Source organism: Equus quagga, chromosome 10 (genome assembly GCF_021613505.1).
Source record: "Equus quagga isolate Etosha38 chromosome 10, UCLA_HA_Equagga_1.0, whole genome shotgun sequence".
Taxonomy (NCBI): Eukaryota; Metazoa; Chordata; class Mammalia; order Perissodactyla; family Equidae; genus Equus; species Equus quagga.
In genome coordinates, this window is record NC_060276.1 from 84489507 (window position 1) to 84501517 (window position 12011).

Here is a 12011-nt window from a genome sequence, read left to right on the forward strand (position 1 = left end):
GGAAACAAACAAAAAAAGGCCCACACAACATGAGGCAGGTGGGGCAGGCAGGAAAGCAGGCAGGGGAAGCCTCAGACCCAAGGCATCGCCACATCTTGTCTGACTCGAGATCCCCAGCCTGGGCTAGCTCCGGACCCTTGGCTGGCCATGGGGTAGTGGTCCTGGGGGAGGGTTTGATGGGGAGGGGTATAGGCCTGGCCTCAGTGTGGGAGGCTGGCACGGCCATGCTGTCCGGCGGCAACTACCGAGACAGAGAGAGAGACAGACAGACAGACAGACAGAGACCAGGCGAAGGAGCGATGAGAGCTTTGTTAGCACCCAGCAGACAGGTCAATGGATGGGTTGACAGGCCAATGGTCGGGTGTTCAGACAGGCAGCAGGGGACATGTGGGCAGGCGAGCATGAGTCAGGCAGGTAGGCAGGCAGCAAGCAGGGAGGATGCAGTTGGGGGCTGCCCTGTGAGGGGTGTGGCATCCCTCCAGCTGCTGCCTGCTGGGGCCTCGGTCTGTGGCTTAGAACTCAGCTTAGAACTCGGTGTCCACCACACGGAAAGCTGGCCTGCCTGCGGGGGGAGAGCAGAGCGGATGGCTGTTGGTGGGCAAGCAGGTAGGTGGAAAGGGCAGGGAAGAGGGTGAGGGCCACACCTACCTGAGTCAGGCATTGACGAAGACCGAAGGTTGGCCTCCTTTTGTAGCTGGATCTCCTTTAGTGCAAATATGGAAGTAGCTGTGGGTGGAGGAGAGACAGAAGTGGGGAATGACCCATGGGGCCATGTAGGACCACCTCCCATATGGCCCCATTGGGGGAATTAGAAAAATTTGCCTTTTCTTTTGAGAGGCTTGACTTTCATCTGTTAAATAATCCCACATACAAACCAGCTACACTAGGAAAAGTGGAATATGGACTATTATGTGACACTAAGAAATCATTATTAATTTTGTCAAGTGTGATGACGGTACTGCAATTATCACCTGTTAAGTCTAGGTGATGGATGGTATCTGGGATTTGATTTAGATTAATCCAGTGGGGAGATATGAGAAGTGGGCCAATTTTTTTAAGTGTGATAGTAATATTGTTATGTTAAAAAAATATTTTAGAGACACATGCTGAAATTATTTATAGATGAATGATATGTCTGGGATTTTATTCAAAATAATCAGAGAGAATTCAGATAAAACCAGATTGGCCACAAGTTGATGACCTGTTGGAATATCTATGCAGTGAGAAGTCCAACTAGCAGTGACCCTTGGGGAGGGGCCAGGAGTAAGTGAAGGAAATAACAGGGCACTTTGAGGGAGCTTCTCCTGTCCTGGTTCTTGACCTGGATGCTGTTACATGGCTGTGTTTAGTTTGTGAAAATTCATTGTGCTGTATACTTATGATCTGTGCATTTCTCAGTATGCATTTTACAAGGAAATGTTTACTTCAAAAAAAGGTAAACTGATGTTGCATCTATTTTTATGTGTTTGAAAATTTCTATGAAAAGTAAAAGGAACTGAAAACTAAATAACTTTTTTGCAATGAACACAACACATCACATGTGTGAACAAGGGTTTACTGTCTTAGAGGTGGCGTAGCCAGAGACCTACACAACCTGCCCAAGCTGTCTGCAGCTGTCCTGTTCCCCACAGTCATTCCCAGTTCCACTCACTGTCAGGAAGTTTGTGGATCCGCTCCCCTAGACTGAGGAAGAATGGATGTTTCATGGCGTCCTCTGCGGAGATCCGATTGCGACCTTCAAACTGAGTGGGGGGTTTGGGTGGGGGGTGTGGAATACTGACACCTCCAATGAGCAGGCCTCTCATCCTCCCGACTCCAGACCCTACCCCTGGAACTCCCCGTTTCCCTACACCTGGAATCCCCCAGCCCCCAAGGCTGGCCCAGGAAGGTGGCCTCACCTGCAGCAACTTGGTGAGGAGGTCAGCCCCATCGCTGTCAAGTCTACCGCAAGAACAAAGGGACCTGCTTTAAACTGAGTTTGGGCTCTCTGGCCCCTAACACCCACCTACCCACCAGCCTCACCGGGGTGCATGGCTCAAAAGGGCCTCGGCTCGGTACTTGGGGTAGTTGTATGTCTTGAACTCTTCGTTGGACAGGATGCCTGGCCATGTCTCCTCAGTTGGGGTTCCTGGTAGGGAAGAGAAGTTACCCTAAGCATCTCACAGGACCTCCCTGAATGTCCCCACAGCTCCTAAAGCTCGTGCTTCCTCACCCAAGATGCGGAAGATGAAGTGCAGCTGTTCCTCAACTGTGGAGCCCGGGAAGAGGGGCCGGCCCGTGGCCATCTCATAGAAGATGCAGCCCACACCCCTGGGCAGGGAGGGCACAGTGAAGAGGGAGGCAGTTGGCTGGTTGGCTGCTGTGACTGAGCCACCCCCTTTACCGCATGGCCCCTGCCACACTTCCACCTGTCCTTACCACATGTCAATCTGGGTGGAGTAGTCTGTGGACCCAAGCAGGATGTCAGGGGGCCGGTACCACAGTGTCACCACCTCGTTGGAGTAGGTCTTTGTTGGAATTGACTTGGCCCGGGCCAGGCCTGGTAGGTGGAGAGAAGGGGCAGCTGGAATTGAGGAAGTCCTGGGCAGTCTGGGGGAAGAGTGCAGTTGGGACTGAAGGTGTCCTAAGCAAAGCCTTGGAGAGGCTGAAGGGGACTGAGACTAGCTGGTCATGGGGAAGGAGGAGGGTGGGAAAATAAGGCTGGGGGATCACTAGGAAGAAGGAGACCAGGGGTACCAAAGTCAGCCAACTTGAGCTCTCCTCTCTCATTGATGAGCAGGTTCTGGGGCTTGAGGTCTCGGTGTAGCACCTTCTGCCGGTGGCAGTAGGCCAGGCCACGGAGCAGCTGGAACAGGAACAGCTGGGGACCCAGGAATGCAGGCAGAGGTCAAAGAGTATCCAGCAGCCTGAGCCCCAGCAGGCACTGCTCCCCCTCCCAAACATAGACACTGAGCCCAGAGCCTTGTCTCACAAAAGAGGGCAGGGTCCCAATGCCCTCCAAGGGCTCCCAGCAAAAGAGCGAAACGGGAAAAGTCTGTTTCTGGGAGATGTGTGGGGTGGAGTGGGTGAGTGGGGGCCCCCTTGTGCCCCTGCTTCCTGCCCCACACCCACTTTCACGTTGTGCATGTTGATGACGTTCCCACAGTCATCCAGGTACTGCTTCAGGTCCTTGTCCTAAGGAAAGAAGAGCAGGTAGAGAAAAGAGGGTCACATCCTACGGTTCCTGGCCATCCCCTCACCTCCCACCAGGACCCACTGCCACTCAACCTTACCAGGTACTCAAAGACAAGGGTGAGGGACTTCTCCGTGTGGATAATGTCGTGTAGCGTGACGATGTTGGCATGTTTGAGGTCCTTGAGTAGGGACACTGCAGGAAGTATGGGGGTGGGACAGGGGAAGAGTCAAGGCCCCACCTTCAGGATAGAGGTGCGGACGAGGACCAGACAGGGATGAGCCCAGGGTTTCCTTTGTTCCCAGTGCAGTTTGGGGTGGTGGCTCACAGCCACCGGCTCTAACCCACTTGATGCCAGGAAGGTGCGTCCCCATGTTCCAGATGTGACAAGTAAGGCTCAGAGAAGAGTACAGAGCAAGAACCTGGGACTGCAGCCCCAGGTTTATGTGACACTAGATTGTCACAACTTGTTTTTGGTTTCTGGAAAAAGGCCTTGCTCCAACCCTCAGTACACAAGCCTGCAGCTTCGTGTGAAACTGAGTTTGCACACTCAATTTCCATGCAATTCAAATTCATCCCATGTGATATTCTACCTAGAAATGGTCGTGTCACATAAACTGGTGAGCACTTTCAGGGGTGCTCTCAGAACCAAGGCAAGCACCCCACTTTCCAGTTCATCTGCCTCTTCTCCAAACAGGAACGGATTCCTGGTTTCTCTGATTATTACCTAGATACGTGAGTGATGGGCACTTTCATGAAGCTCAGTGTCAAGAGGGAAGTCTCAGAACCCTCCGTCTCAGTTCCCACTATGGGGTGTCTATGTGTGTGTGCCATGGGGAGAGCCTGTGAAGCTTGGGACAGATCTTCCCGGATGTCTGTACCTTCCCGGATGGCGGTGCAGGGTGCCCCCTCTTCGTGTTCCAGTCTGATCTCTTTGAGTGCCACAAGGTTGTCTGTGAGCTTGCTTTTGCCTTTGTAGACGGTGGCATAGGTACCCTGGGGTGTGAGGAAGAGGAACAGGAGAGGAGCTTGAGGCTCCTGAGTTCTAGGGAGTTCCCCCTGACCCCCGTCCCCACCATGGGTCTCGTAGCTGTCCCTCACCTCGCCCAGCTTGTCCAGCTTGATGTAGGTCTCCAGTTTCCCAAAGCCAATCTCAGACTGTGGGTAAAGGAGGCCGGTTGAAGCAGGCTCAGGGGAGGGGACTGGGGGGGGCGCGGGGAAGAGTAGAGGACAGGAATAGCAAATGCTAACCAGGCTGACACGGCGGAGGCGGCGGCTGAGGGGCTTGTCGAAGATGGGGCTATTGAGGGTTAGCTTCTCAAGGTAGCCCTCGGGCAGCCGGATGTCGGCTGGTAGTGATAGGCGCTTGTTGATGTCCTAGCAGGCAAGATGGGAGAGAAACAGGACCATGAGCTCCGCCTTGCCAGGTCCAACCCTCTTTTCCAGCCCCGCCACCATCCAGACAGGGGGTTAAGCACCTCAGTGGAGATCTTGCGTGGGGGATGGTTGCGCATGCGCACCCTCACTGGCGACTGCACCTCATCCGAGGACGTGGCTGAAGCCTGGTCACTTTCCCCGTCAGACCCCATCTTCAAGTCCTCGTGTACAATCTCTGGTAGTGGGGACAAGGGGAGGGCAGGCCAGGCAGGGTCAGGAGCTCCAGGACACCCCCTCCCCCATGTAATGCATTCCCTCATCACACACACGTGTGCACACAGCCCCTGGAGCAGCCTGGAGTCCCTCAGGGAGAGGGTGGCAAGGCCCAGGGAGGTTCAGACAGGTCAGGACAGGTTGAATGGGGGGGGAGCGGGGGGGCGCAAAAGTCACCTAGTGGAGCAGCCTGTTCCAGGGGTGAGCTGAGACTGTGGCTGACCTAGAGCGAGGGGCCAGGCAGCAGTAGAGGTAGCCAAAGGCCCTGGGAAGGCAGACCTAGGGCAGGCAGGCGCCAGGAGACCTGAGAGGGCCATCGCAGAGCACAGGAGAAGGGCAAAGGGAGGCTTGGGGCTGCTGTGGCAGGCAAGGCCCCCTTCCTCCTCCTGAGGCCTGGGCACAAAGCCAAGGAAAGGGGCACAGATGGACAGATAGAGAGACGGTATTGAGAGAGGATAGCAAGGAAGGGGGAGAGAATGGAGAAATGAAGATGAAAATAACACAAGTCTAAGAGGAACTGAGCTGGGAAGGCATCTTCTGGAGACCAGTCTGGGGGTGGGAGGGGTCAGTGGACCCACCAGGTGCAGAGCTGAGTGGGCCCCGTCCAGAGCGAGGTTCCCCAGGAGCGACACGTGTGGGGGCCTCTCCAAGGTCACTGCCGCCACCACCACCACTCTCATCCAGGCCTATCTGTTCAGGGGCACCATTGGTCTTATCTACACCTCGGCCCCCTCGGAGTGTCATTGACAGCTGCCGTTTGATCTTCTTCATCCGATCCATGGCGACCTGAGCAGGGAGTATGGATGGGAATGGGTCCCATGTTAGCATTTGCCTGACCACCACAGGCCCCCTAAAACTCATGACAACTTAGTAAGGGGCATTTACATGAACTTGTGTCAGTGCCCACCCAACCACTGTGGAGCCCTGGAACCACTCAGGATTCCTGGAAACCTGGCATGGATGAGGACACTTGTCCTATGGCCAGCCCTTGGGGACCCTGCTCCTAAGTAGCCCACCTGGGTACTGAGGCTTGGGTGGCTGGCTGATGTCAAGGGCCCAACTGGTGGAGTGTTGGCCTCTATAGGGGCAGCCTCACTGTGGGAGCAGAGGGCTCCACAGCAGGCATTCTTGGGTGCAGCGGCAGTGATGGATCCAGCCATAGGTGGGGCGAGGGGCTCGCCCAGGACCGCGGGACCACTGACATGGCCCTGGGCATGCCCACAGAATGGCATGTTCCGCTGGCACCAGCCCCACATCACACCCAACTGCCAAGGCAGAAGGCTCCCTGCAGCCACAAGGACTCTCCCCCCTCTCCCAGTAACCATCGTCACGGTGACTAGTGGACTACTCCACTGGTCTACCCAGGTGAGGGGTGCAGGGAGAGGGGGGTCTTGCCCAGGCCCAACCACTGGGTGGGGTTGTGGGGGGATCTCAGTGCACACCAGCTGTCCTGAAGGCTGCTGGAAAGGTTCAGTCAGGTGGGGACCCATAGGGTCCCACCCAGATTTTTACAAGCCAGGTCACATTTCTCCTCTACTTGAGAATGCACATCTCCCTTATCACCCCAAATAAATGTCCCAGTCCTCAATGCGGCCCACAAGGTCTTACCCTATTCACCCCTATCACCCCTCTGGCCTCACCTCCCCTTCAATCATTGCTAGTTGCTGTTCTGCAACCACACCCAGCAGTCCCACCTCAGGGCCTTTGCACTGGCTGTTCTGGGTTCTTGGAATACCCTTCCCCCAGGTTTCAAAATAGCTTAGTCCCTCACCCCCTTCAGCCCACTGCTCAAAGATCACCTTTTCTATGGACAACCCTCCACAAATAACCCTATTTAAAATCTCAACAATCTTGAGCTCCCTGACCTTGCCAATTATACCCCAGCTCTCATCACCTCCTCAGAAATGACACCGTCTACTTATTGGTTTCTTTATTCTTTACTGTCTGTCTCTTCACCGCCATAACTAGATGATCAGCTCCGCCAAGGTAGATTTCTGTTTAGGTCACGGCTATATCCTGAGGACCTGGAACAGTGACTGACACAGAGTAGATGCTCAAAAAGTGCTTATGGCAGAAATTAATGAATCAGGGGGCTGAGGGCCTAGGACTAACTTCTACCAGGGTGAGCAGGGTGAGTCCCTGCTACTCATGAACAACCCCAGACAAGGTAGCCCAGGGACACTGGCATCAGCAGGAAGATGACCTAGATGGGGCTGCTAGAGGGAACGGGGCCACCAAAAGGCTTAGGCCGGCCTTCTTCTGCTTCCTCCTGGGCTCTGGGCCAGCAAGGAGGGGGAAAGACCTGGCCCAGGAACCATCTGGACTCACAGCAGGGCCTAAGATGGCCCTGGGCCCAAGGGAAGTGGAGCTAGATAGGAGGTCGAGGATGAGGCTGGGGCTGGATTCGAGGAGAGAAGTGGCTCATCTGTTACCTTGAAATCAGGTGCTTACCCTAGACGTCCCCACACTCCCTGCCTGACCTTACCACCCCCAGGAGGAGTAGGGGGACAGCCTAGCAGGACCTCAGTAAAGAGGATGAGGTCCATCTAGAGAACCCAGGGTGACAACAACAACAAAATCCTGACCCAGGAGGCTGGACACTGGACCTGAGGCTGAGGAAGGTGAAACATGGCCAGCCCCCAAAGACTGTCTTGTGTCCATATGGCACGGATGCCCAGTTGCTTTGCCTGTTGTGGCAGGGAATGGGGGATCGGGGTGGGGGACACTGTAAGTAGGGCTGGCTGGAGGATGAGGAGGGTGTCATAAGGAGCCATAGGTCCACGACCTCTAACTGGAAACCCCAAGGGCTGGACATGTTCCAGAGTTCAGTTTTTTGGGGCTTTTAGGAAGATGGAGTACAAAATCTGTATCATTCACCACCCCCAGGGGGACCCTGGGTGGCCCCTGTGAACAGAGACACTTGAACATTAATAGGCAGTAAAACTTTTAAATATCATTTCAGTTTTCCGACCTTTTTAGATTTCAGAATAGTGAAAGAGGGAGCAAGAGACTGGATATACAACTCCACTCAAAAAAGGGCACACATCCTTCCTGACCCCCGAGGACACATAACCCCTCAGAATACTCTCAAACCCAAGGACACTCACCACCTCACACTGACCACTGAGGACACAGTCATCACACTCTACTAACTCCCAAAGGAACACACCATCCTGACCCCATAAAGCACACACTAGATATCACAGTGTCCTGCTTCTTTCAGTACACACTGGGCCCTCAAGAAGGCCTCTCTGCGTTTGAACTCCTATCAACACCTGCAATTTCCCTATTTATCTCTAACCCCCATCAGCACGCAAAGCCCAGCAGAGCACTGAACTGCGGTAGCATACACTCGCTCCTCTAAGTTAACTCTTACCACTCTTCCTGGACACCTCCCAGGCCCAGCTGCCTGTTAGCTTCTCCACAGCACTCACCCCCATCAACACACTGTTCCTCCTACAGGATTCTGACCCCTATTAACATGCACTTGGGACCCTCTACAACTGACCTACATTAGCAGTCACTGGACGTTCACACTACCCTGAATGCCATTAACACAAAGTGAACCTTGAAGATCCCTGACCTGTTTTTTGCCTACACTCAGACCCCTCCACAGCTATGACATGTATTCTGGTCCCCCCACTATCCTATTCCCGCCTTCCTCAACACCACCTCCCATCAGCACAGCTGGACCTTCACTTCACCCTGATCCCTATTATCACATGCTGGGCCTCACACAGTGCACACTCTGAACCCTTACTCAGCCCTATTTCCCGGGGACACATAAACACACTGTTCTATGATGGCCTGACCCTCGTTAGCGCACACAGGTCTTCATTCAGCCGGGACCCCTGTTAGTACACACTTCAGCCCTCCATGTCTCTAATCCACCTTAGCACACCTAGACCTTCATACATCCCTGTCTTTCATTTCTCTTTGCTTCAACTCCTCCACAGCTATAACCCCCGAAGGTTCACACTTGGATCTCTTCCCAGTCCTGACCCTCCTTATTGCACACTAGATTCCCTCCACAGCTCTACCCTCCATTAGCACTCCCTGGAACCTCAACACACCCCAGTCCCCCATGGACACAAGCACACACCATCTTCACAATGTTCTGACGCTCATTAGCATATTCCAGACCTCAAAGTGCTCTGACTCTCCTCCCACTGGCATACATTTAAGCGCCTCTATGGCTCCAATCCCACATTAGCAGTCACTAGAACTTCATATATCATCCTGCCCCTTCTTAGTGCATTCCAGAATCTCACATCCTCTGTCCTCATGGGGACACATACACACTCACTGATCTCATACCATCATGATCCTTAATACACTGAATCTCTTCCAGTGCTAAGACACTTCCCTCCCACCACCCCAGCCCCCAATATATCCACAACTCTGATACCCAGCAGCACAGGCTCAGGTCTTCCACCACTGTCCTCATTAGCATATACTGGGCCTCATGCTACCCAGACCTTTATTACCAAATGCACCTACCCTCTACAGCTATGACCCCCATTAGCACATTCTCAACACTCCAGTTCTTCCACTATCCCACCCTTCACGAACACACTCTGGACCCTCACACACTGCAGTCCCTCATGGACAAACACACAGTATTAACACCATCCTGACTCTCATTACCACACACGGGGCCTCAGAGCCCTGATCCTATTAGCACACCTTCTGGTACCTCTACCACTTATCCCCCATTCACACACACAGGGCCTCTCTAGAGCTATAACCCTATTTGCATATCTTAGCACTCCTCTGACATCCTCTCCCTCGGGTCCCTCCAACGCCGTGCACTGCCCCCACCACCCCCCTTAGCACACACTGGGCCTGAAACCTTACACAGCGGTAAGACTTATTACCACATGCTCCGACTCCTCCAGAGCTCAAGCCACCATTAGCAAACCTCGAATCTTTTACCACTGTGCCACCCATTTCCACTCCCTCTGGTCCTTCGATCACCCTGCTCCCCATTAGCTCCCACAGTACTTCCCATCCCTAGCTCCCGGACCGGGCCCAGGGCGGGGCCAAGGTCAGGGAGGCCCCGAATGACCCCCCCCGGCCCAGTGCATTCTGGGAAATTCGCTGGGGGAGGGGGCACATGCCAGCGGTGCAGCCCAGACCCCTGGGCACCGCCCGGGGTCTGGGCTGGTTCTGTAGGAGGAAGGGCAGCCCCCACCCCACGTCTCGGGGACGCGCTCACCGGCGGGGGCGCGCGAGCAACCTCAGCGCCGCGGGGCCGGCGCGGCGGCGCCTGGGGCGGCGGCCTGGGTTGAGGCCGCGCGACCTCCTTCTCCTCCTGTTCGCCGCAGGCGCCCGTCCCAGTAGTCTTCGGCCATGGCTGCTGGGCCCGGGCCGCCGCCGGCTGAGGAGGAGGAGGCGGCGGCGGCGGCGGTGGCTGAGGCGGAGGCGGCGTCCCGCTCAGCCGGCCATGAGCTTGGCCGCTGCGGGCGATGCCCCCGGGCTCGCTGGCGCCGGCTCGAATGCGAGAGCTCACGGCGGCTCGCGGCTCAGAGCCGACTGCTCGCGGAGACGCGGCGGATCCCAGGGCCGACCAGCCAACAGCCCAACCGCCGCGCGCGTCGCGCTCCGCGCATGCGCACGCACGCGCTGGACAGGGTGAAGTGGGAAGGAGGGGACTCACCTCGGACTGCATGTACCAAAAGACCCGTCCGCAGCGGGAGGGGGCGCGGCCATTGCGCGCACACCCGGGAATGTGGCGCTGGCCCTGGAACGGCGCCAGGGGGAATTGTAGAGGTTATTTAGTACTCAGTTTCGATCTTGCTAGAAGTTTGCTAGCGCCGAAGTGGGCAACAGCCAGTAACCGGCGTGCCAGTCACCACTTGCTCCCCCTACTCGGTCTCACTTGGTACATCCCCATGGTGGCAAACGGGACTTTTGCAAGGAGGAAAACACAGATGAGGCAGGCAGTCTCAGTCTCTTGAGGTGCCTCGGGAGGCAGGGATTTTAAAGGTTCGCGAGAAGATGACTTTTCTAGGAGAGGTGGCCCAGAGAATCATTGGCCTTTACCACCTCAGATAGGACAGAATCTAACCCCGCCCAGCTGCCTCCCGCCCCCAACCGCTAGCTGGTTCCCGCTGTGAACGTGTGCGGCTCCGCCCTTTGAGGTTGTCGCCCAGCCAATCGGATTTGTTCCCTGGGTGAGGCAGAGCAAGAATGAAGGGCGTGGCTGGGCCGAAGAGGCGTGATTTCACTGCCCCCCCCCCCCCCCCCCCCCCCTGCCGGGTTTTCCTCGTTGGGAGGAGGCGGGCCCTTCTTTTTGTTCTGGGCTCCTCTCTCACTATAGGCTGACTATCCCGCAACATGATTGGTCAAAAGAACGTTCAATCACGTTTCGTCCCGCCTTTAACCCCGCCCACCTCCCCCAGCGAGTTCGCGGGGCGGAGCCTAGGCTGAGAAGAGAGGAAAGGTGGAGCTTTAAAGGGGCGAGTGCATTACTGCGCATGCTTGGGACTTTGGGTTGAACGGGGTCTCTGCCTCACGCGAGCGTTTGCGTAAGCACCCTGAATTGGGTTTTCCTGCAGCCTCTCGGCTACCTCTTCTTGCCTGCCAGAGCCCCGCCCGTGGCTCCCCCGGCCCTGCGGTTTTCTATTTTACTTATTGGGTGCCTGTTATGTGTCAACACTGCCAGGCAGACCTAATCCCTCACCCCTCTCTGCCTGGAAAACTACATCAAGCCCAGCTCAAATGGCGGCAGCCTTCTGGGGCATCTTTACGCTGCACCCCAGTCTAAAGCCAGCTTCCTCGCCTCTTCTGGGCTTACCTTTATAGCAGCCTTGGTCACACCGGTCAGAGTTTTCAGTAAGATTCATACTAGCGTGGATTTACCGGAGGATGATGGGAAGAGAAATATTTGACAAAGACAAAAGTCCACTGCAGGCTAGACAATCAGGTCCATCATTTCTCTGATCTCATCTCCTACCCTTCTTCTTCTCACTCTGCTCCAGTCATACTAGTCTCCTAGCTATTCCTGAATAAAGCAGGCATAGTCCAACCTCAGGGAGTTTGCACTTGCTGTTCCCTTTGCCTGGAATGCTCTTACCCCTGATATCCACATGCGTCATCCCCTCACTTCTTCCAAGTCTTTGCTTCAAGGTCACCTTCTTCGTGAAGCCTTCCCTGACTACTCTATTTTAAAATGCCTACCTGCACC

At 55.3% G+C, this 12011-nt stretch overlaps 1 protein-coding gene across 5 annotated transcripts; it reads right to left on the minus strand.

The window, feature by feature from the left end:
* Positions 1-291: 291 nt before the first annotated feature.
* CDK16 (cyclin dependent kinase 16) lies at positions 292-10781 on the minus strand. 5 transcript variants are annotated; one of them, XM_046672804.1, is made up of 17 exons: positions 10041-10423; positions 6717-6858; positions 5401-5608; positions 4651-4784; positions 4424-4549; positions 4274-4330; positions 4054-4168; positions 3273-3367; positions 3112-3174; positions 2737-2860; positions 2419-2539; positions 2213-2310; positions 2023-2128; positions 1899-1962; positions 1652-1742; positions 649-726; positions 292-562 (listed from the first exon to the last, which is right to left on the minus strand). In XM_046672804.1, the coding sequence occupies exons 3-17, from the start codon at positions 5600-5602 to the stop codon at positions 525-527; spliced, it is 1512 nt and encodes a 503-aa protein (XP_046528760.1). In that variant the 5' UTR covers positions 5603-5608; positions 6717-6858; positions 10041-10423; the 3' UTR covers positions 292-524. The 5 variants fall into 5 exon arrangements, with proteins under 5 accessions (XP_046528760.1, XP_046528761.1, XP_046528757.1 ...); XM_046672805.1 differs by having other exon boundaries at positions 6688-6858; XM_046672801.1 differs by lacking the exons at positions 6717-6858; positions 10041-10423 and adding an exon at positions 10482-10781.
* Positions 10782-12011: the final 1230 nt, after the last annotated feature.